The sequence below is a fragment of the Carassius gibelio genome, chromosome A3 (assembly GCF_023724105.1).
Source record: "Carassius gibelio isolate Cgi1373 ecotype wild population from Czech Republic chromosome A3, carGib1.2-hapl.c, whole genome shotgun sequence".
Taxonomy (NCBI): domain Eukaryota; kingdom Metazoa; phylum Chordata; class Actinopteri; order Cypriniformes; family Cyprinidae; genus Carassius; species Carassius gibelio.
Window position 1 is genome coordinate 17,300,524 of NC_068373.1, and position 24,194 is coordinate 17,324,717.

At 40.1% G+C, this 24,194-nt stretch overlaps 1 protein-coding gene across 5 annotated transcripts in view; it reads left to right on the forward strand.

The window, feature by feature from the left end:
• The window catches only part of kcnc3a (potassium voltage-gated channel, Shaw-related subfamily, member 3a), a 66,526-nt gene that overhangs the window by 18,144 nt on the left and 24,188 nt on the right, over positions 1-24,194 (forward strand). For 4 of the 5 annotated variants that reach the window (XM_052547012.1, XM_052547021.1, XM_052547022.1 and 1 more), the window contains one exon: positions 12,967-13,951. In XM_052547012.1, the coding sequence (XP_052402972.1) occupies positions 12,967-13,951 (985 nt within the window). The remainder of the gene's footprint in view (positions 1-12,966; positions 13,952-24,194) is intronic. The other variant, XM_052547020.1, reaches the window with a different exon arrangement.

Below are 24,194 nucleotides of genomic sequence, written 5' to 3' on the forward strand. Positions count from 1 at the left end.
TGCAGGAAAGAGGAGGAGGAGGATCTGGCAGGTGTCCGTGTCATTTTACAAAGCTCCACACCAGCCACTGCACAGAATTCCCAACCAATCAGTGCTCTGCGCACAGAGCTGCTCCTTACACAGCAGAACAAGATGCCACTCACTTCTTCCCCCTCCTCCCGTATCACCCGTTCCCTCCTCTGCGTTTCACATCCCTCCGTCTCCCCCTCGACATTCATTTGATGTCTTTTCATCAGTGTTGCGCTCTTCTGCTGTTTCCATCATCACACCCCCTAACCCCTTTATGCATCTCCACACACACTCCAAGTGGGTTTGATGCCAGTTATAGGTTGTTTTTGCATTATGGATGGGTTCTCTTTAGCAAGTGACCATTTCAGCATCCCACTCTCCCATCTCTTTTACTTTCTCGGGCCCCTCCTCCATCTGTTTTCCAGCTTGGGTATCCATTGGTTCCTGTCATCATGGTGCAGTAAGGCAAAAGAGGGAGAGGACTTGAGGCGATACATTACTGAGACGCTCCGGAATGCTTTCTCCTCCCTTTTTTTCCTCTCTACCTTTCCCTTTCTGTCTCACTAACATGCTTGCTTAGCAGGTTACATTAGTGGCCAAATATGATATTTTGTCCAGTAAGCCGCTGCGTGTCCTCTGGAATGCGTATAGCAGAAGGCTGCACATTTTTGACATATTAAATGAGATGCTTTTAGTCGATGGATTTATCAATTGATTTATAATTAAATCCTCTCCACCACTCTTTGTTTTTCATTTAAATGATCCTATTGATTTTTTTCATGCTGATTCAGTGCAGCGATCAGCCGCAAGCACTGAGTGGTACCAATTACCCCCCGAGAGGCGCGTGTGTGCGTGTTTATGATGTGCATGCGCTTGATTAGATCAGGGATTCTCGACTGCTTTTGCTTCAGGATCCAGAATTTATATTAGAGAAGCCAACGCAATGCCAAAAGTGTTCATCATAAAGAAGTACATTTATTCAACCAGAAGTGAAATGTATTACTTCTTAGACCTAATAATATACACTATATAACAGTATTAATTTGACTTAAAGTACAATCATCATTTTCAGTGAAATTTTGCGGGGCAAAAAAGGTCAGTTTTCCATTGTCGATAGATTTCTACTTGCATTTAGCAGACTTTTAACTAGAGGAACTGACTTATAGTAGAGGAACAAAAGCAATTTGTCACAGAGCCAACACTATTCTGAGTTTATGTGAATTGCACCTTTAGGCTAAATAGCTAAATTAACCGTTTTGTTAATGCTTGAACAAAAGAAGAAGATTGATTTACCAGCCAAACGGTTAAATACTAAGATAAACATTGTATTTGTTTGATCAAGTGACAGTGAGTTTTATTGGACATATTAAACATATTTTTCCCGTTTTGAAGTCTATTTATTTTACTATCCAAACTACGCATTCTTACATTGTTTGCATTTTATGTTCATAAACATGAGCCCTTCAAGTAAAGAGGGACTGCAGATATAGACTTTTTTGTGCCTCTTTTTACTGAATAAAGTGAAGGGTGTGGTAAAATGTTTTTGCAAGGAATAATGAATTTCTAAAAGTAAGTGTCTTTTTCTGTCACATTAGAAACAAGTAATATAAATAAACTTGTTTCAGGCTCAATGGAGTTGATGTCTATTTAGAGGTGCTTTGATTTCTGTTATGGCGGTGTGCAGAATTTCAAATGCTGTTTTTATTTTTAAATGCCAGTCTAAATAATTTCATCCCTTAAAGTCATCTTTTTTTTCTAATATGACATGTTTTCAGAATCTTCTAAGATTTTAAAACTCTTCAGATTAGTTTCTGTTGCATATTGCTTGACAGCCTTACGGTTTCGGTGTCCTCGTTTTCTGTAGCAACATATTCAGTCCACATTATATGCTTCATATGTACTCGGTGAAGTGTATAATGGGAATTTTGAATGGAAAAAAATTGTAGGTTAACAGTGGTTTTCTAAAATTGAGCAGCTTGTTTTTCTGTCACAAATATAAACTTTTGTTGACAGTTTAGATTTTCCTTATTTTGTCATTCTTATTTAAACAATTTCATGCATTAAAATCATGATATTGGGCACAAATATCTTTATATGGAAAAAATATTCACACTTCTACCTGTAGCATCTATGAGCCATCCTAACATCTTGCTGCATGAATGTTGCACAGCAGCTGGCCTTGTTGTATCTGCCACCAGCAAGGTGTTGTAATAATGCTGGACATGACCCTGCATGACAGAGGTGACTGCTCTTCTGTGTTCCCTAATATGTCTTCACCTGTGTATGTGTTTTTGTATAAGTGATCCACAATATTCTTGTACATATTTGCAGTTGCATCAGGCAAATGCTGCAATGCACTGGCATATAGCAGATTAGGTTAGCGCAGAATTTCTCTCTCTCTCTCTCTCTCGCTTTCACTCACAGCACTGCAGGATATGAATAGAACAGACCTGGGGTACAGGGAGCAACAACAGGCAGAAACATGAGCGCTTTATGGGGAGAACAGCAGGGCCTCAGTTTTCCCACGCCAGACCTCAGAGACCTGCACTTTCACCTCTCACGTAAAGAGGGCGCTGTTTCATGTGAACCATACTGTACAAACATCCTCTGATTCTCTAATATCTCTGCAGTTAATGCAGAATTTGTGGCTTGCAGCAACATGTGCGCTAATGCTGGACACTTCCCAGTCGCTGCTGAATCCGAGCGGAAACAGACAACTGCTATGTGACCTGAGAGAGTGTACGGACCATTACACTCTGTGATTATATTCACACTTACATGCTTTTTACTGTATGGTGCACAAGAAAACAGACTCCTTTCTAAGTCAAACAGATGTTTGGGATCATAAAAGCCAAACAAAGACTAATTACACTGTTCACAATGTTAATGCGATGTTACACAGTTAAATGATTTCTTTAAATATAAAGTATCTGTATTGTTTGTGTTAAATGAACTAAGAGTCTATAAATACTTTAATGCAGAAAGCTTCTCCATTTTCTTATATTACAAGGTGTCCCATTCAGGTAACTGCAAATGAGACATTTATAGGGTTGAAACGAACGTTTTGTGCAGAACTTGATTCAGTCCATTTTACTGTGTCTCTCTGTTCACATTGCAGTGTATGGAAAATTGTTTTGGAATATGAATTCAGTGTAAAAAAAAATAAAAAAAATACACTTCTTTTTATGGCTACTGCCAGGAATGGAGTCTCTATCTTGATTTATTTAGGGGTGAAACATAAAGAAGTCACCCCAGCTAACAAAAAGTAACATTTTCTAATGTTTCCATTAAATTATGAAACCATAATTTATGAATGTTCAACATCAGTGTTTATATATTTATATATATATATGTTTATCTGGGTTATGCAAACATTAAGGCAACATTCTATTTGATAATTTTGCAAATATTATGGGAATTTAAGTAGCAGAAATGTTAGACAAACTTTCACATAAAAGGTTTCAGATAAAACGTTTCATGAACATTGTATACATAAAGTTTCTGTGCTAACATTTAGAGAACATGTGAGATAAGAGATAACTGTGAACTAACGGTCTAGTAAAGTTAATGGAAGAACGTTTGTTCATTACTAACTTGTTTGGTGTAAGATGGGACTGTACAGATTTGCTTATATCTTAAAAATAACACAATGGGTCTTGCATCCATGTGCAGTAAACCTAAAATAGCAATGTTGTCTGAAAATTTCACAATGACATTATTTTTATGGCTTCTAGAGAATTCATTTGTATACACTGTTGAGAGCAGGTGAGCTGAGTCGAGAGCGGGTTGTACATTTGGGATTTGAATTCTGCTTTTCATTTTTTCCCGTTGTGTACATGAAGAAGGCCGAGTTTTTTCTGCTTGTTCTTTTTTCTGAATTACTATTCCTATATAGCCCTGTTCTGATCTATTCCTGATGAACTCTGATGTACTCAACTCTCTCTCTTCCTGTCCTGCTTCTCTCTCTCTTACACTCTTTCTCTTTTCCTGTATTAGCATCACTAGCATCATCTGTGGCATGGTTAGGACACGTATGCATCACCGGGCTCTGATTAGTATGGACCTGTCTGTAGGGCTTTATACATCCCAGATAATTGATGCTAATAGTGTGTTGTAATCTGCTTTCGGAAATGTTGCTTCTTTTATCTCGTAATCCTACTGTACTTCTCACTGTTCCATGCTTGCATTTCCCTATTCAACTTTTTGTTAATTCTCTTAAATCTGGGACCCACAAATACATTTTGCTCCTTTCTTTGTATTTTTCGCCACTTCATCTTATGTCACTTCTTAGACAATCTTACCATTCTACCATTTTAGATTATTGTATTTCTCCTAACATATACTGTACCACTTTTAGAGGCAAAGCACATACTTTTGGGGGTTTCTTTGACTTTGTGGAAAATAAATTAGAATTTTGTTTTAATACCAATAGCACTTTTATATACATTCTGGGGTGGAAATGGTAGAAGTGGAAAAGACATTCTAAAAAAATTAGAATAAAATGATAGACTCCTTTGTCTTCCTAGCATTTTATGTATCCAAATTCACATAATGAATCACTATTTTTACCCTTTTTGCATAATGTACCTAAATTAGAAATGATGTAGAAATAAAAATGTTTGTTCACAAGTGATATTAACTTAATTTGTCACGTCATATATCATCTCAAGCTGCTATTCACTGACGTTGTTGTCTGGGTGATTAAATAAGCTACACTGACTTTCAAAGAAAACTCTATTGGATATTTTATATTGGAAATTTGCTGGTCGTAGAGTTGACACCACAAAAGGAGAACACTAATTTGTGTTAAAAAATGAAATGGTTTATGTTAATCCACTCTTTGTATAAATTGCCATATTGTTGTGATTTGCATAGTTAAAAATGTAAATCTGAGTAAAACAACATCTTCATTTTTGGAATTGATCTTTTGCTTGAGAGGTTAAGAATTTGACTGATGCTGAGTGTGTTTGAACTTGATATTTGCACTTGTGTTCATTATTCACGATGCAAGAAGACAGGAACAGAGGAATGGACAGAGAAAAGAGATACAGAAGAAAACAGAGTATGACAACATGATTAGATGACAAAATGGGAGTCCTGCAAGCTGTGGTGTGTGTGAGACGGTGTGGTCTGTAATATTTGTGGTGTACTTCACAGTGCTAATAAAAATTAGGTCATTCCATGTCTAATGAAAGCTGTGGACTGAGGAAAAAAAACAGAAAGATGAAGGCGGCGGGTGAAGAGAATGAGGATACAGAAACGGCTGGAATATAAAGCAGGGATTTTCTCCTGGGAGATCAGAGAAGATCAGAACATTTTGTAGATGCATATGAAAATGAGTGGTGGAGGGATGTGAAAGAGGTTACAGAGTTCTGGATCTTTAAACTGTGACATCTGCCACGTCTATTGTAACCACTTCCTATCTCCTCTTTAAACTTGTGCACCAACGGCCAGATTGTTTCTTTTACTTGAGACTCTGCCTTCTGTTTACAGTACTCCCAACAAATCTAGACCTCTATTTTTAGCCCACAGCCTATGTATATTCATAAACACCAACTGTAAATGATTTATTAATGATAGAAAAAGATCATTCAGCTGTGGTTTTAGCTTTGCATACTATGGAGAGGCCCATTCCCATTCATTTCAGTGGTTACTTTCTTATCTGTGGTGCAGTATTAGTGCAGCAACATGCAGGCTAAGACCAGCTGTGAAGTGCTTTGCTACAGTCAGTGTTTATGGTTGATGTACAGTGTGATCCAAAAGAGTGAGGCCTCGTTAAAAATCTGGGATTTGAAATTTAAACAGACCAAATTTGAAAACAAAGAAACATTATTGTAAGGAATGAAAGTGTTGGCTCAGTCTGAGCTGTCTCAATGACACTATGCAGCACACGTACACATGCACCGCTGGTCTGAGAACACTGTTCAGAGGCATCTGAGACCAAAGCTTTGACCTTTCGTGCTTCAAAGAATGTGCAATTCTGTGTTCTGTGCAGTGTTCTGCACGATGCAACAAAATATTGTTGTTTTGTAAGACATGATGCATTGGTTTTTGATCTCATCAGGCCTTCTGATTTGCTAGAGTATGGGTTTTAGTATTTGCTTTGCAGGCAATTCCTCCAGAAATCTAACAGGCATGTCCCATAGAGCTGACACAGTGTCTCTGGGAAAAGCAACACTTAAATGTTCCTCTTGGAATAACTCGCTTTACTTACTTATTCGACCGTTCTCTGGCCAACTAATAGTGAAGGTTCTCCTGAGCGTTTTGGGAGAGTTCCTGCAGTTTTCTGAGGAAACATGATGATTGTGCTAATCCTAAATGCCTTAAAAATCAATTGATTTATGTAATACAGTACAAAATTCTTAAAGTAATAATGATCATTAAAAAAAAAAATTAAGAAAAACAATATCAGATTATCAGTTTATAGTAATGCAATTTTGAGGGTGAATTATCCTGAAAATAATATCACAATGAATAATAATATGTATCCAAAAATACATTAATAGCTACTAATAGTTTTCTGTAGTGTGTTTGCAAAACTATTATATGTTTTCTTAGAATCATATGAAAGAATGCACTCAGGTTATGAGCTTCTAGTTCATGGTGGCAGTTTCTAGCACATAAATTTTTTGACCAGCAGCTCTTTGCGGAACTCCAGCATGAATGTGTTCCGTCTAAAAACTTCATTCTGAGAATGTGAACATTTATACCCACAGTCATATGTAGGACCTGGAAGAGTGTGAAATTCAATGCAGAACCTAGATGATGGTCTTGATTGGTGTGCTAGGCAAAGTCATGGTTATATTGTACACTCATTCCAGTGTGTAAAATCTCATTATCCTGTGGTTCTGATATTGTGTCTTATACACCATTAAGTCTCAGGAGGTTGGTTTTAGGACATTTAGATGCATGCACACACATTCAAGTCAAGTCATTTATCTTCCTTTTTTTCGTGTGGTATATTTCAACATGTTCTTAGAAAGTTTGACTGCATCGAGTCAGCAGGCACCGTCTCAAGCTGGTCATATTTCCACAACCTTTCTTACAGAAAAAGCTGGTCATGATGGGTATGAACATGTCCATAGCATTAGAGTATCTTGTAATGAAAAACAAAAACAAGAGCAGAGTTGTGGGTAGCAAACAGCCATTAGGAGCGTGTCCACACTCCCACGAGTGGCATTAAGGCATTATGGTGAAGAGTTACTTCATTCCAGGAGAGTCTCTCCTGCTAGAGTCCTTATTCATCTTCTAAATCTTTAAACAGTCATGCTCTTAGATGTCGCTCCACAACTGGAGCCAGACTGCAGTGATACAAGAAAAACTTAATTCTGTTCTTGCATAAGCACTGAGGTTTTGTGTCCTTCAAGTATAAAGGGCGTTCACTCATGAAGGCGATCTGTGAGTAATTCATTTACAAAGTGTTGGCCAGTTTTAGTCACTTGAGAATAGTCTAACTTTATGCCAATGAGTGGAGACTAGTTGGCTTTTCTTTCTTTTACATACGCTAGCTTTCACTATTCTAGACTGTTTGTGCTGCACCTAAATACTCCAATCAGCATCAAGTCACGTTTTGTGTAGTACCGCCCCTTTTGGGGCGATTTCTGTCAAACTGAGAATCGCCCTGAGTGCTCTCATAGACTTCCATTCACAGATCATTTTTTCGAACTGCAGGCACTGCAATGCAATCTCAATGAGTTCAGGGGAGGACTAGCCCTAACGTGCTTTTGTCATCATGCTTAACCTTAACTTGTGCAACGACTGGTGGGAACGGTGACATCCAATAATATTTAAAAACTATTTAGAATTTTAAAAACAAGAAAAAAAAAGAAAAACTACTTTAATATCTTTATCAAATGTGAAAAAAGGGGGAAAAAAAGCTGAACTTGATTGACATCACACTGAACGTTACCTCGATGCAGATTAATTCTATCATGTCATTAAAAGAAATACAATTCATTCATTGTATCAATAAGGATAAATTGGCAATTAAAGAATTAGGACAACTAAGACCAAATTTAGACATCAAACAAGTATCTACAAAGGGTGGGAAGTCGTATAAACGAGTATTCTGCTAATTTACTGCTGCATTTTATTCCATCGCGAGAGCGTGACGGACATCGCATGGACAACTTCAGGTGTCACCGAAATGCATCATCTCTCGGAGAAGGTGAAAAAACACGAAAGAGCAAAGATGCATATGGATAGTAGGGAGCAGTGTAATACAAGTGAGCAATTTCAGTAAGCAGTGTAACGTGAGTGAGGAATTTACTATAAATGAGCAGTGTAATATAAGCAGTGTAAGCGGGTAAACAGTGATTTATGTGACTTCAATTATTTCTTATTAAACTGAAATCAAAGTAAAAAGTTTTTTTTTTTAAACCACATCCTAACGTCAGACTTGAAAATGTCAGTTTATTTTTAATTAATACTACAGTAGTTCAGTTCCCTTTACATCTTTAATTAGCCGTTAATTTAACAGTTGAATGGGTGATCTATCCAACTGTAAAGTTTATATATATATATATATATATAAATATATATATATATATATATATATATATATATATATATATATATATATATATATATATATATATATATATATATATATATATATATATACAGTACTGACCAAAAGTTTGGACATACCTTCTAATTCAAAGAGTTTTCTTATTTTCATAACTATGAAAATTGTAGATTCATACTGAAGGCATCAAAACTATGAATTAACACATGTGGAATTATATACATAACAAAAAAGTGTGAAACAACTGAAAATATGTCATATTCTAGGTTCTTCAAAGTAGCCACCTTTTGCTTTGATTGTGATGAGCTTCAAGAGGTAGTCACCTGAAATGGTCTTCCAACAGTCTTGAAGGAGTTCCCCGAGAGATGCTTAGCACTTGTTGGCCCTTTTGCCTTCTGTCTGCGGTCCAGCTCACCCCTAAACCATCTCGATTGGGTTCAGGTCCGGTGACTGTGGAGGCCAGGTCATCTGCAGCACCCCATCACTCTCCTTCTTGGTCAAATAGCCCTTGATGCCTTCAGTGTGACCCATAGTCATGAAAATAAAGAAAACTCTTTGAATGAGAAGGTGTGTCCAAACATTTGGCCTGTACTGTATATATATATATATATATATATATATATATATATATATATATATATATATATATGGAATCATTTGTGTCAGAAATTGTTGGCATTTGAAAAGAGTTTAATTAGTTTTGGATGATCTTGTCTATTTTATGATGTACTATGCTCTACTGCTTTTAATATACTTTTAATATTAATTTAATATTTCATTTAATATTGATTATTTTTACCATCAAAACATCCCAGTTGTGATCAGAGGGTTGAGAGATTGGAGCACGCTTGTATCTGGAGCAGAACGTGTGGAGTATTGGTGACATTGTGCGTTGTAGCATGTCTGCTTGACACACAAACGGGTCCCTCATCAGCATTTTGAGGGCACGACAAGATGGGTTCGTTAAATTAGCTCATGCTAATCGGGTTGGGGAATTAGTTAATTCTCCCAGGATGCCTCAGTCCTTCATTTGACTGCTTCTCGTTCATCATGGGAGGATTGACCTGACTGCAGTTATTTGAGAGATGTCCCGTGTTTTTTTAGGTGTCTTAATTCAAATGGATAAGTGACTGTGTTTGAATATATCTGTTTTTTCTTGTGTTATTGTTTAAGGAAACTGAAAGTTGGTATGAAAAGTGGTAACTGTGCAGGTATTCGGTAATGTGATATATCACGGTAATGAATATGCACGATATTGTTATCGTGGGCACTTCTAAATACCATGAACAATTATATATTACAAATTAATCAGAATTTGGAAAGCATTTTAAGAATACTATTCCCATCAACCGGTCAAAATGCACAACACCACTATATGCTTATTGAAAGCGTGTGCGCTCTGATGTATACAAGCACACATGAGAAGCACATGGGGGAACACGTGAGAGACGCGCTGATTGAAAGCACATTCACGCTCTGACAACAGATGGCACTAAACTGCAGAAAATGCGGCCCTTTCCCTGGAAACCCCATAAATAAAGCAGCTGCGCTACTTTCTAAAATTTCAATCATTTTAAATAGTCATTCAGATTTGTGGATTTGCTATGGTGTTCATCACAGCACCAAATACTTAAATATTTAGACTTAATAGTCTATTTATGAATAACTTCTGTAGCAAATGTAGCTATTGCTCATTGTGAATGCTAATGCATTGACTAAGGTTAACTAATGAGGTCTTATTGTAAAGTGATACCTATGGGTCTTTTTAGTTTTTTTGCACTTTAATCCGTGTAAAACTTTATATATTTTTCTGTATTGCCTTATTATATTTATATGTTCAGTTAGTTTTGTTATACGAAAAAAGTTATTTAACCTGTAATAATGTATTATGACCACTTTCAATACCGTGATAAAAGCATTAGCAATTAATCGCTAAAAAGTGGTGTGTCTGTGCATTCATACTGAAAAAATACCTATTTTGTGTTTGTAAATTGCACATTATAGATCTTATTGTGAAAAAATCATATATTTATTTATCTTGTATTTTTATTTTTATTTTACTTTGTAATGTTTAATCAAAATCTAATATTTAATTCATTTTAGCACAACAGCCCCATCTCAAAATCCAGTCAACAACTGATGAAACCAAGTGCCCTCCCTAAATTGATTTTTCTTTTCAAATAATGACGTGGATGTACATCACAATATAGAAGAAAAAATATGTCAGTTCTGTTTCATCTAAACTTTAACAAACAAAATGGGGATGAGGATAGTAAGTCTTCTTTTCAGAGAATACATTTTATTTTATTTTTCTAACCCTTTTGGCAAGTTTTTTTTTTTTAATTATTATTTCCATATTGTATTTCCATATTATAAATGTAATTATTTTGTGATATTTACTCAAAAAGGTGGAGTAAGTTAAACTTTTTGCTTCTCATGTAAATGCATGTGGTTTTTGCATATTTAAAACACAGATTTTGAAAATTATTTTTGTAGTAGGAATGTCTGCCATGTCTTTATGAAATGTGTGGGACATCCGGGCAACTTGCAGAAAAGCCACAGAGACTTAAGATAACAGGGCTGAAGGACTGTCAGTGCAGAGGAGCCAGAAGACTGGAGGCAGAAAAGAAGGGGGACAGCTATTCCTCTGCAAAAGGAATGGTTTATCCCAGTAAAGGGAGGAGGGGCAAGTGTAGATTGACAGAGAGGACGGGGAGAAGTGAGGAGCGGGGAGTGGGGAGAATAATGTGAGCACTGCAGAGGGCGAATGGCAGCAGCAGTAGTTTCACACACACACACACACACACACACACACACACACACACACACACACCTACACTTCCAAATAAATGGCTGTAATGACAGGCTACATAAAAAAAATAATACTATGGATGTTGGCACTGAGGTGGACTGAGATATACAGATTATATTGATTGCAGGTGATAGGAGAAGAGGCTGTGGGCTTTAACAAGAGACGTGCACTAGCCAATCAATGCACATCTATCTGCATGAGAGCCAACATGACATGTCTGTTTTCAGAATGGTGACCACGCACAGCGCACACTGCTATAATTCACCAGCCCTCCCTTCCTCTTTTCTCCCCTTTCCATTTCCTCATGCTCTCATATTTTTCTTTCTATTTATAAATATACATTGCTTTTTTTTTGCTCCCTTTACATGCCGTCTCTTCTCATTTTTTCTGCCTCCATCATCCATTCTCTTCGTCTTCCTCACAAAGTTAGCTTTACCCCATCTTTTCCCCCTGTGGTGTTTCCTCAGTGCAGTGTCAGTGAGACTGCTGCATTCACACCATTCCCACTATTCTCAGAGCACTTTGGCTGTTTTTGTTGTAGTATTTGGCGCCCTCTATCTGTAGTACCCCTCCTTCTGATCGGGAAGGACCTCTGCAGTGGGACAAACTGCATCACAACAGCCTCTGGATGTTAAAGTGCTTATTCTATTTTATTTTCAAGGGTCTTTCCATGTGCTTGTGTACCTGATGCCAACAGCTTATAGCATTAAGCACAGAATGGGAAGTCTGGCATGTCATTGGATTTAGAAAACTATATAGAAAAGGGTTATTCAGTCTTGTTCAGGCCAAAGACCCTTTGTTGTATTGAGAGACAAAACAGGGACTCTCTGTTACATATAGTTTAAACTGAGTGTTGCATGTAAACCCTGGTCTATAAGAACATACATTTCTAAAAATGTAGAAATGTTCTTTTTTTCATGTTGATTATTGTTACATTTAAATTTTACATAGTATATTTTAATGTGGGAGGAAGAATGAAATGTTTAGTCAGATTTCAGCTTCTCAAGGTTAGCTTTAGCCTGAAATATAAAACATGAAACATGTCCCAATTTACGTACTTATGTAGTATTCTATGCCATTTGATCGTAGTGTGAGTAGTATGTTCATGCTGAAAATTCGACAAGAAAAAGTGCACTTCAAATACTGGACAGTGCATTTATTTAACTGAAGAAGAAAAAAAAAACTGTGTGTGAAATGGTTTCATGCACTTTACTGTAGCAGCTTTACTTAGCAGAAGGGAAGGGTTATCAGACTCTGACACTGGATGAGAAAATAACCTTCCAAAAATATGTAGTGTATCGTACATCATTTGGGACACAACTTTAGTTTTGCATAAAACAATAATTGGCAGAGCCTCTGTCGAAGACTCCTTATCTACAGTAGAACAGCAGTTTGCTAAGGAGAAAAAAGTCATGATGTTGATTATGTTTTAGATCAGACTGTGATTATTTTTCCAGTTCTACCACAGAAACGACACACTTCAGCTTTAAGCACTGTAACAGCTCTTTATTCCAATAGCAAACTCACTGATTTCACTGTATAATATTAATGTGCTCATCTTCTCATCTCTCTTTGTGTGTTTCTGTCTCTCTCTGTGTCTTCCTCTCTCTGTTTCCAGTATGCGGCGTTCGGCTCGCTCCTGTTCATCCTCATCTCCATCTCAACATTTTGCTTGGAGACACACGAGGCCTTCAACACCATCTACAATAAGACAGAGAATGTGACGGTGGGGAACGTCACTCGGGAGGAGATTGTGTATGAGGTAGTGACTGACAGGTGGCTGACCTACGTGGAGGGCGTATGTGTCATCTGGTTCACCATCGAGGTGTTTGCCCGCGTCATCTTCTGCCCGGACAAGGCTGAGTTCTTCAAGAGCTCGCTGAACATCATCGACTTTGTAGCCATCCTGCCCTTTTACCTGGAGATGGCGCTGAGCGGCCTCTCTTCTAAAGCGGCAAAAGACGTGCTGGGCTTTTTGCGTGTGGTGCGATTCGTCCGAATCCTGCGAATCTTCAAGCTCACGCGTCATTTCGTGGGGCTGAGAGTGCTGGGTCACACGCTCCGTGCCAGCACCAATGAATTCTTGCTCCTCATCATCTTCCTCGCTCTGGGGGTGCTCATCTTCGCCACCATGATCTACTACGCTGAGCGCATCGGCGCCGACCCGGCCGACCCGACGGCTAGCAAACACACCACCTTCAAAAACATCCCCATCGGCTTCTGGTGGGCAGTGGTCACAATGACAACACTGGGCTATGGTGACATGTATCCAGAGACATGGTCTGGTATGTTAGTGGGTGCCCTGTGTGCCCTGGCGGGCGTGCTGACCATCGCCATGCCTGTGCCCGTCATTGTAAACAACTTCGGCATGTACTACTCTCTGGCAATGGCCAAGCAGAAGCTGCCCAAGAAGAAGAACAAGCACATCCCGCGGGCTCCGCAGCCTGGATCGCCCAACTACTGCAAGCCAGATGCCTTGGCCATGGCCACTGCCTCGCCACAGAGGATCATGGGTAATGTGCTGGGCAATATGGTGGTCTCTGGAAGCATGGCAGGAGACTGTCCTCTTGCACAGGAGGAAATCATAGAGATTAACAGAGCAGGTGTGTGTGTGCGAGTGTACCCATGTGTTTACATGTTTGTGTGTGTGATGTATCTTTGCACTAATAGGCAGGGCCGTAGCTGGGGTTAGCGGGGCCCCGGTGCAGATTGTACCAAATGTTTTAATTTGTATGTGCATTCTATTTATTTAGGCTATTTGTGCTATTTACACAATGTTTATGTTTTTTCAAGCTTGTAGGTGTCCAGGTACAGAAACCGAATAAGCAGATGTCAAATAGCACTGCATAGTCTTCAGTGTAAAATAAAATATACGGTCAAACCAAAATTTGTTCAGACACCTTCAACATTTCTTACATCATCACAGTTTATTTGCTATAGTTTAGATCTTGGTAATAAAAAATGACAAGAACTCTGAGTTAAACTGTCAGAACCAATTCATCTTGATAATGTCAGATAACTTTGATAGAAAGGTATGTAATGGATAATACATACAATATTTACACAACTGTCAATACTTTGTTGAACAATTACCAAGCAATGCTTAATTTTGTTCAGTCTGTGTTGTAAAAAGGTTGCATTAGCAATTACAGAAAAAAACATGGTAAGGTCAAAAAGTCTGAAAATTGTTGGTCCCAAATCATAATTTGACTTGTTGTTTTTAGGTATAATATGTTCACTTTAAAACAAAAACAAAAAGTTTAAAACAATAGTTCATAAAAGAGCTAGTCCTGCAACCACTAGTAAAACAATATAAAGAATTATATCTGGTGTCTGAATAATTTTTGGTTTAACTGTGGATAAATTCTTGTTAAAACTACAAATTAATTCAGTCAAGAGCAGTGAGTGATTTTCTTTCTTTTATTTTCTTGGATTAACATTAAAGATCCCAAAAGCAGATCTAGTCAATTAGGTGTGGTCACTTTAAGAGACAGTGCATCTATTATAATTATACATATCCAATTTTTTTCTCAACTGTTTACATTCACTTAAGACATAACCAACATTTTTTTTCCAACACACTTTCCAAGACAGGTGTTTTAAAATATTTTGCATGTATTTGTTGGTACAAAAGCAAGAAGAAGCAGATTAGTCGTTTAAGTGCTTTGAGACACGTCTTTGGGTGTGCACTGACTAAACACCAGAAACACAGCGGGTGCTGAATTGGCCTCTTTCACATATTTTTCTATTTGTTTAAAATGCAATTTGTATTTGTTCGTGCTGGTGCAGGAGGACGCAAATATCCGAAATGACAGTTAGACTTGGTGTTGCGATCCATGAGACACGGCTCTCTGCATGCGCACCGAAAACAGTGCGAGAGTAGCCTACTCAGTAGAGCTTTCCAACGTCTTTTGTTTGAATACTATTTTGAATGTTTAAATTGGCAAGGTTCAAATACACTTGAAAATGGTAACTTAGGCTGGCCTCATCCAGTTGGTTGAAATCGCGGGGGGCCCTGCCTCAGCCGTGGGCCCCTATAATCATCACCACCTTCACCCCACTAGCGACGGCCCTGCTAACATGTTACATTTCCAACAATAAAGGTGCGTTCACATTTACCATTGCTTTGGGAAATTTAGTGGGTTAAATCGATCCTCGTGATTGGTAATTTTTCATGAGGATGAAAAAGTTTCACCCACAGATATTGTTAATTTTCAAGTTGGACACTTGAATTCACCATGAAGATTGAAAGTGACTGCCATGCTTTCTACACTGCTACTCATATCAACAAGTGATTATTTACATTTTTGCCTGCTAAATTTTGGTTACATTTCTGTTGGAGAGACTTTAAGACTGTTAGGTTCTGATCAGGTAATGGATGAGTAAACCCCCCTGGGTGCCGGTCAGAGCACCACTAATGAGGAGGGAGGTGATTAGCTTTCAATGGTGTATTTGAAGAGAAAAGGAAGGCCCACAGATGTACAAAGGTGAAGATAGTCTGCAATAACAATAGTAACATTTACTGTTACATAATGAAACCAAAGCATTCATAATTATTCACATTGGCATTTCTCTCCTGAACAGTTAAATGAAAGGAGACCAGATATTTCACACAAAACTTCAAGTCATGAGTGATCATTTGTCTCTATGAGCATAAAGCTTCCATATATAGATAGAATAATGGCGCATATGAATAACATTTACATAAACCGAACGCTAAACACTCATTTGGTTTTGTAGCAGATAAACAGATCAACATCATGTTGTTAAGACATCATAACACTGATTAACATCTTTATAAAGAGTAAATAATAGCACAATAAATAATAATAACACTAAAGAACGGTCATTATAGGACATGTCTAGGCATGTTTATACGGAAAACAAATGCATATAACACTGTAGCGATCACTGGTAACACAAATATAAATAAAATAGGCTTACTTTGTGGGGATTGTTGCAGATTTAATATCAAGGTGTTAGTCACTGACCACAAACAAACTGGAAGCATCATCTTTGCAGCTGATAGCTTGGACAGATCACACGAACACAGCAAACAGCGGCAGCTCAGCAAACTACACTGCCCCCTAACATCGTACTATACTATAACAATTCTGGTATCATAATAAAAGTCCCTCTTACAGGCCGCCCCCAAAGAGGCGGAGCTTCTTTGCTTCCATGAAAGGCGACTTAACTAGTCAGTGTCAGGGCATTAAGCCCTTTGGTAAGTCTTTTCTATCCTTTGGTAAGGCCGGAAAGATGACCAGGCGAGCTACCGGTTGGGTACAAACTTGACCTTTTATCAACACATCAGCTGACCTGATATGACCATCTGGGCTTTGGTGAGTCTTTATCACTTCTCCTTCAGGCCATGAACTTCGTGGTAGTTGGGGGTCGACAATCATAACAAATGTCTGTTCATTTAGGTTGGGAGGAGAGGCTTGCCATTTCTGCCGCGTTTGTAGGTAAGGGAGGTAGTCCCGTATGAACCTGGACCAGAATCGGTCTGCTAAGACCTAAGAATGTCTCCAGTGCCGGCGACTTAATATCTCTGATTCTGGATAAATGACTTGTGGCAGAGATCCATCGGTCCGCCCCATGAGGAGACTATTTGGAGTTACTGGGTCAGCATCTGCCACGTCTGACAACACGTAACCTAAGGGTTTTGAATTAAGGATGGCCTCCACTTCCAGCAAGACCATCATTAAGACCTCCTCTGGTACTGATTGTGCACCCAAAACTGTGTATAAGGCAGATTTAACTGATCTCACTTCCCTCTCCCAAACTCCACCAAAATGAGGGGCCGATGGAGGAAAAAAGCAGCATAAGCTTCCCATTACTACCTTTCACCCCTGCGGAAGTTCATACCTCAATCTGACCTTAATTCTGCTGGTGTTCCTCTCCTTGCAACAAATCTTCTTAAAGCCATGAGAAATGAGTCGGTACTCAGGCTAGGAAGTAGGTCTAAATGGACAGCTCTAGTGGTCAGACATTTAAAGAGAATGCCCCATCGCTCTTTTCTGTACGTCTACCAATTTTGACTAACAGGGGGCCAAAGCAGTCCATTCCGGAAGAATAGAAGGCAGGTTTGTATAGCTGAAGGCGCGCCTTAGGTAGATCTTACATCTTAGGGATTGTCAGTTGGGTCCTCCAGCATTGACATTCTGTGCAGTCACGTTGAAACCGGCGGACAGCTTCGCGACCTCGGAGAATCAAATAGTATCTCTGTATTTCCCCGAACAACCACTCTGATCCAGGATGATGCAACTTGTCATCATAATGGAGAATAATCAAGCGAGTGACAGGGTGATTGGGATCCAGAACCAGAGGATGTAAAATGGAGTCCTCGATGCCTGCAGTTCGCCGCAAACGACCTCCCACCCTTATCAGATCACTGGACGGATCCATTTCAGGGGCTAGAGTAACTAAGACTCCTGGATTTAACTGGCTTCCCAGTCTCTAACAGTCTATAATCCTCAGGGAAGGATTCCTGCTGAAACTTTTTGAGGATATGGAACTCAGCTTGGCAGTAATCCTCAGCCTCTGGAGAAGTCCCTGGAGCCAAGTTGAGAAGCTACATCCAATAGTTCTTGCCAAGTGTTGTAATTCCATCCATTAATCTTACCAGTTGAGGGAGGATACCACAGAAGGTAGGTTTACGTTGTTCAACCTGGTCTTCCCTTGTTTCAGTCTTAGGGATTACTGGCCATTCTTTGGGATATTGTAGTAGGAAAGGAGGTCCTTGAGACAATCGGTTTGGCACAGCAAGGTATTGGAGAGGTCTTCCCTTCGTGAGGTCATCAGCGGGGTTGTCTGCAGAACTTACATGATGCCAGGAACACTTCTCCGTCAGCTCCTGGATCTCAGTGATTCTATTCCCAACAAAGACTCTGTAATGGCAGGGGTCAGAATTCAACTACTGGAGGACTGTAGTATAGTCTGTCCACAGGGAAATAGATTTGATTGGTAGGGTTAACTCTGCATCCAGTAACATAGCCAGCTGTGCCGCTACTAGACTATCACAGAGTTCCAGTCTTGGAATGGAGTTAGCTCGTTTAGGAGTGACACAAGAGCGTGCTATAATGAAGGACAGGTAGGTCTGACCATCCTGGTCAATAGTCCGGAGGTAGGCGACCGCTCCATATGCCTGCTCAGAGGCATCCGAGAAGATATGTACCTCATGGGTGACTCTGTCCTTCACAACTTCAGGAGGAACATTAGACCGGGGGAAGGAGATACAAGGAAGGTATCGGAGTTCTTCCTCCCATGCATTCCAGGAATGGAGGAGCTCAGGAGGTAGGTTGCGATCATCCCACCCTCTCTGCTTGTTCCACAGCTGCTTAATGATGACCTTTGCCCGAGTGGAATAAGGAAGAAGCCATCCCAGGGGGTCGTACTGGGTAGCTAGGACCTTATAGATGTTCCTCGAAGTTGGAGTTTCATAGATCACAGCTAGGTGTTTTTAGGACAAAGTGTCCGTCTGCCAGTTCCAGCTCAGACCCAGTGTCGACTCAGGGATGTCAGACTTCTCCTGCGTCAACCACAGCTCCACACTTGCAGCTTGTGCATGAGAAGGTAGGTGACTCAGCACAGTAGGATCATTGCAGGCCCATTGGCAAATTTCGAATCCAGCTCCAGGCAGGATATTCCATAGTCGATCAATTAAGTTCCGAGCCTCATCTGCAGTAGGCAGGCTCTGCAGTCAGTTATCGACATAGATACGTGACGCTGTAGTGCATAGGTAGCACAACAAGGACTGGAGGTTGTGGCGAAGGGTAATACCTGCCAATCAAGAATTCTGGGTGCCTCATCCATCTTCAGGTCCCCCCAAAGGAAACAGAGTAGAGGACGGCCCTCAGGTATAAGGTGAACCTGTTGGAACATCGCCTTAATATCCCCACTCACTGCCATAGGATGTTCTGTAAAACGGTTAAGGACGCCCAACAGTGAGGCCCCAAGGGTGGGTCCTGGCAGCGGGTACTGATTAAGGCTTTGTCCTTGATACTGGTAGGAGCAATTAAAGACAAGGCGGAACTTCCCATTGTGACTAACGAGATGGTGGGGAATGTACCAGCATTCATCTGAATCAGATATAGGGTCCATAACCTTCTTAACAGCTCCTGTCTCAATGAGTTTCCTCATCTCCTCTTTATAGACCTCATTTCTAACAGGCTCCTTCAGCAGACGCCTCTCCACACTGCGAAGGTTAGGTAAGACTGATTCTTTAGGTGCATTCAACAAAGGCATGTCCTTTCTCCGCAGTAGGGGTGTAGCTAACCTGTTGATTCCCTCCATTTCCGGGGGGGGGGGGGGGGGTCTTATGGTCAAGCATCTGAAGAGCCTCCTTATCCTGCTTGGACATGGTTACCTCTTTGCCCTCCCTCTGTGGAACCATATCCAACTGCCACAGTTGTTGAACATACTGAAGGAGTTCATCCTGAATTGGATCAATGGAGGTTAGCAGACATTGCCGTGGGGTAGGAGGACAGCCCATGCAAGGTATAGGACCCTGGAGTGTCCAACCTAAGCGTGTGTGAACTGCAGCTGGTGCACCCGGGCCGCCCCATCGAACAGGCTCTGTTGGGGTTATGAGATGGGGCTGATCTGAACCGATGAGAAGTAAAAGTTGGACATCAGTGAGTGGATGGAGGGTAATATCGTGCAGATGTCTGTACTTCTGTTGCAGCTGTTCTATGGGGTAAGACTGGCGTGACAGGTTAAGCCGATCAGCTGTGAAGGCATGATTTATCTTATAACTGGTCTGAGGTTTAAAGAGAAAAGAGACTTGAAAGGAAATAGAACAACCATGAATGACCTGAATATCATCTTTCACTGTCCGCAATGGAAGATTTTCTGGGATACCCTGAATCCCCAAGGCCTTAACTGCAGTGGAGAGTAGAATGGTTCTCTCTGACCCATCGTCAAGAAGAGCAAAGGTGTCCAATAATAAATGTATTCATAATGTTGATTCACTGGAACCACTTTGAGCATAACTCTTCCCTTGACAGAGGGTTTATCCAGAAAGAACCTATCTGGGGAGGAATTTGTTAGGCAGCTCTTCTCCATGTTAGCTGAATCCTCCTTTAGGGATGGACTGACATTCACCTCATGGAGAGGGCGGAGATGGGTGCTCTGGCAGATGTTGCACGGCTTTTTAAGGTCACACTGAGCAGCATGGTGTGCCCTGGCACAGCACCAACAACGGTTGTTACTGCAAATCCAAGTCCTGACCTGGTCTAAGGTAAGCTTAGCGAAAGAGGCACACTGAATCAGGTAATGCTCAGTCTTGTCACAGAAAGTTTAATAACGTTTTAATTTGGCAGGCTTTGTCTGTGAAACATGACCTTTACGATTTACGGGAGTCTTAACAGGGGATTCTCCAACACCATGTAGGATGGTCATGGTTCTCTTCCCTGAATCTGATTTTGCATGTGAACCCTTGGACATCGGCTCAGTATCATAACTGTGACACCAAGTTTCATAACGAAGCCAGTTCGAAAGATCAATCAGATTAGTGGTTTTGCCAGGTTGACGGAACATATGCCGATGAAACTAAGCTCGCTGCTTAGGGGGTAGCTTACTCAGGAGGCGTGCGACGTGGGACCCACAACTCAACTCCAGCTCACCATCACGTCCCAGAGTTCTCAATAGGCCCACTAGTGACTGCACTTGGAGAGCAAACCTCTGGAAGGCTGAGATATCACCTCTCTTTATGTCAGGACTCTCAAGGACACTTGCAATCTTCCTTAAAGCTAGCTGATGTGGTTGACCAAATTTATCATGAAGCGCTGCCATCGTATCAGTGAATGGAGTAGGTGAGTTAAGATAAGCATCTGCTATCATTCTAGCCTCCTCCAGCTTAAGGTGATCCACTCAGATCTGATATTTGAAAAGTTCAGTCCCGTCTGGGGGAAGCCGGTTCCAGTATAAATATTCAGACCTAGCATGAGGTGCTACAAAAGACCGGGCACTGCCGTTAGTGCAAAGGATGGAGGATTCAAATGAGCAGGTACTGAACTGAATCGTGAAGTAACAGGCACAGTCGTGCTGTTAGCAGGTAAGGCCATGGCCGCAGATGTGAGTAACTTTCAAAGCTCTTTAGGGGTAGGAGGTGGGGGGAATCCACAAGTGTCAGGAGCATAAGGCTTAAGAGCGTGTGTTTCAGTAGCCGGGAACACAAAGGAATACTTTCTATTCTCTGGCTTCACCGGGTGGTAAACAGTGGCGCCTGTGTCGCAGAGTGTAAGGTCATCCACCTGGTTCATACAGTCAATGTCAGGCTCAGGCCAGGGTGGTGGGGGAAGATCAGCGAAATTTCCCTCATCCATGAAAGGTGTGGATTCATACCGTCTCACAGGAGGACTGGATAGCTGCAATGCCGGTGGCTGTGCTGATGAGAGATTCCGGCTTCTGGTTAGACTAAGGTCAGCTCTTCTCTCAGCTCCCTCAGGTCTGCTTGGAAAGCCAGATGAGTCTGAATTAGTTGTGCATGCTCCTAACGTAGGTGCTCTAATTCACTGTTGACAGGTCTGACGCGGGTATACTGTACTTCATACTGCTTAAGGTGAGCTGGTCGACGTGTCGTTTAGGACGAGCTCCACTAACAATCTCCTCATCAGGATCCATCATGTCAGAAGGGAATACTCATCCAGCTCGAAGGACCAATTTGTTGGAGAGACTTTAAGACTGTTAGGTACTTATCAAGTAATGGATGAGTAAACCCCCGTAGGTGCCGGTCAGAGCACCAATAATGAGGAGACAGGAGATTAGCTTTCAATGGTGTATTCGTAAAGAAAAGGAAAGCCCACAGATGTACAAAGGTGAAGGTAGTCTGCAAAAATAAATACAATATCGAAATGAATAAACTAAATATATATACAACAATAGTAACATTTACTGTTACATAATGAAACCAAAGCATTCATAATTATTCACATTGGCATTTCTCTCCTGAACAGTTAAATGAAAGGAGACCAGATATTTCACAGAAAACCTCAAGTCATGAGTGATCATTTGTCCCTATGAACATAAAGCTTCCATATAAGGATAGAATCATGGCGCATATGAATAACATTTACATAAACCGAACGCTAAACACGCATTTGGTCTTGTAGCAGATTAACAGAACAACATCACGTTGTTAAGACATCATAACACTGATTAACATCTTTATAAAGAGTAAATAATCAAGTAAATAATTAAGTAATATTTCTGATCGGAACACTAAAGAACGGTCATTATCGGACATGTCTAGGCATGTTTATATGGAACAAACGCATATAACACTGTAGCGATCACTGCTTTGTGGTCAGTGACTAACACCTTGATATATAAATCTGCAACAATCCCCACAAACAAACTGGAAGCATCATCTTTGCAGCTGATGGCTTGGACAGATCACACTAGCTCAGCAAACTACACTGCCCCCTAACGTCTTACTATACTATAACAATTCTGGTTTCATAATAAAAGTCTCTCTTACAGGAGCCTTTAATACAATTTCACTAATGTGACTACATCTTCAGGCAATTAATTGGTATAATGTGAACAAAAAATGCTATTGACACACAACACTTCAATTGAGTGTATTTTTGTGTGTGATGTCAAACTCCATCTACATCCATCTACATCTACGTCTCAGATTGACAGAGAACAGGAACGTTATTAAAATTATAGCAGGATTATGCTTCATGTATTCCATTCCAAGTTTCTTAGACTACCAGAAAACATCACACCCAATCAGAAGAGCAGGGAGTATGATCCTGAAACCAGCAAACAGTTTTAGATAGAGGATTGACATGGAGCTTAAAGTACTATTTATGTGTGCAGTTTATTTGCTCACTCAATGCAGAAATAAATGTTCCTTATTAGTATATAACGTATATATTCAGAAAAATACATATTTTTTACATATATAAACTATGTATATTTATTTTATTCTGGATATACACTGAATCTTCTTAATATATTCTCGTCTTAATTTTGCTTCTCAAGTTATTCTTGTTATAAGGAGGAATAACTGTAAAACAAGATCAAAATACTGTTTGAGAACATCTGTTTTCACCGTTTTTGCATGTGAAGGTGTCAGTCAGGTTGAGCCAGTGAGTTCATGCAGCCGAGAGAGCTCCGTCTGTCATTACTGTGCAGAACACAGATAAACACACCCCATGCTAAGATTAACATGAGGCAGATTAGTCACGGCCCCTCAGATTAGCATATGCTATATTTGATCTATACAAGCAAAAGGTTTCGAAATCAACAGCACACTTCTTACAGCCACATCTCTGCTGATGTTTAGCTGACTTCAACACCAAAGATACAGATTATGACAGATGACATTGCATCCTTATAAATAGGATCGTTTTTCAGAAAAAGTAACATTTTTGGAACACGCAGGCCTCGAGTAAATGACAGCTGTATTTCTCTGCTCATCTTTGTTTTGCTCTTCCATGGAGTTCTCACAGCTGGAAGTTCCCAAAGAGAAATAAAAGGGAGCATAAACATACCGAGATGCTTGCTGTGAAGAAACGCTTTAGTACATGTGCCCTCCTGTAGCTTCAAATCCCATGTGCCCTTGACACCTACAATACTGGCATCGTAAACATCATGTGTACAGTTAATGATGTTTTATTAAGTAGTGTAAAACTAGAAGTATGAAACCTCTAAGAAAGTCATTTGTTTGTCCCCCGTCCCCATGTATGAGTGATTTGGGGGGGGGGGGGGGGGGGGTTTGGTATGTGTGAGAAGTGCTCTGATTCTGAAACTTGATTTTATGCTGAAGGTTTTTAAATGGTTCACCCGAAATTCCAAACCCGTATGGTTACATTTTGTCAGTGGAAAACACAA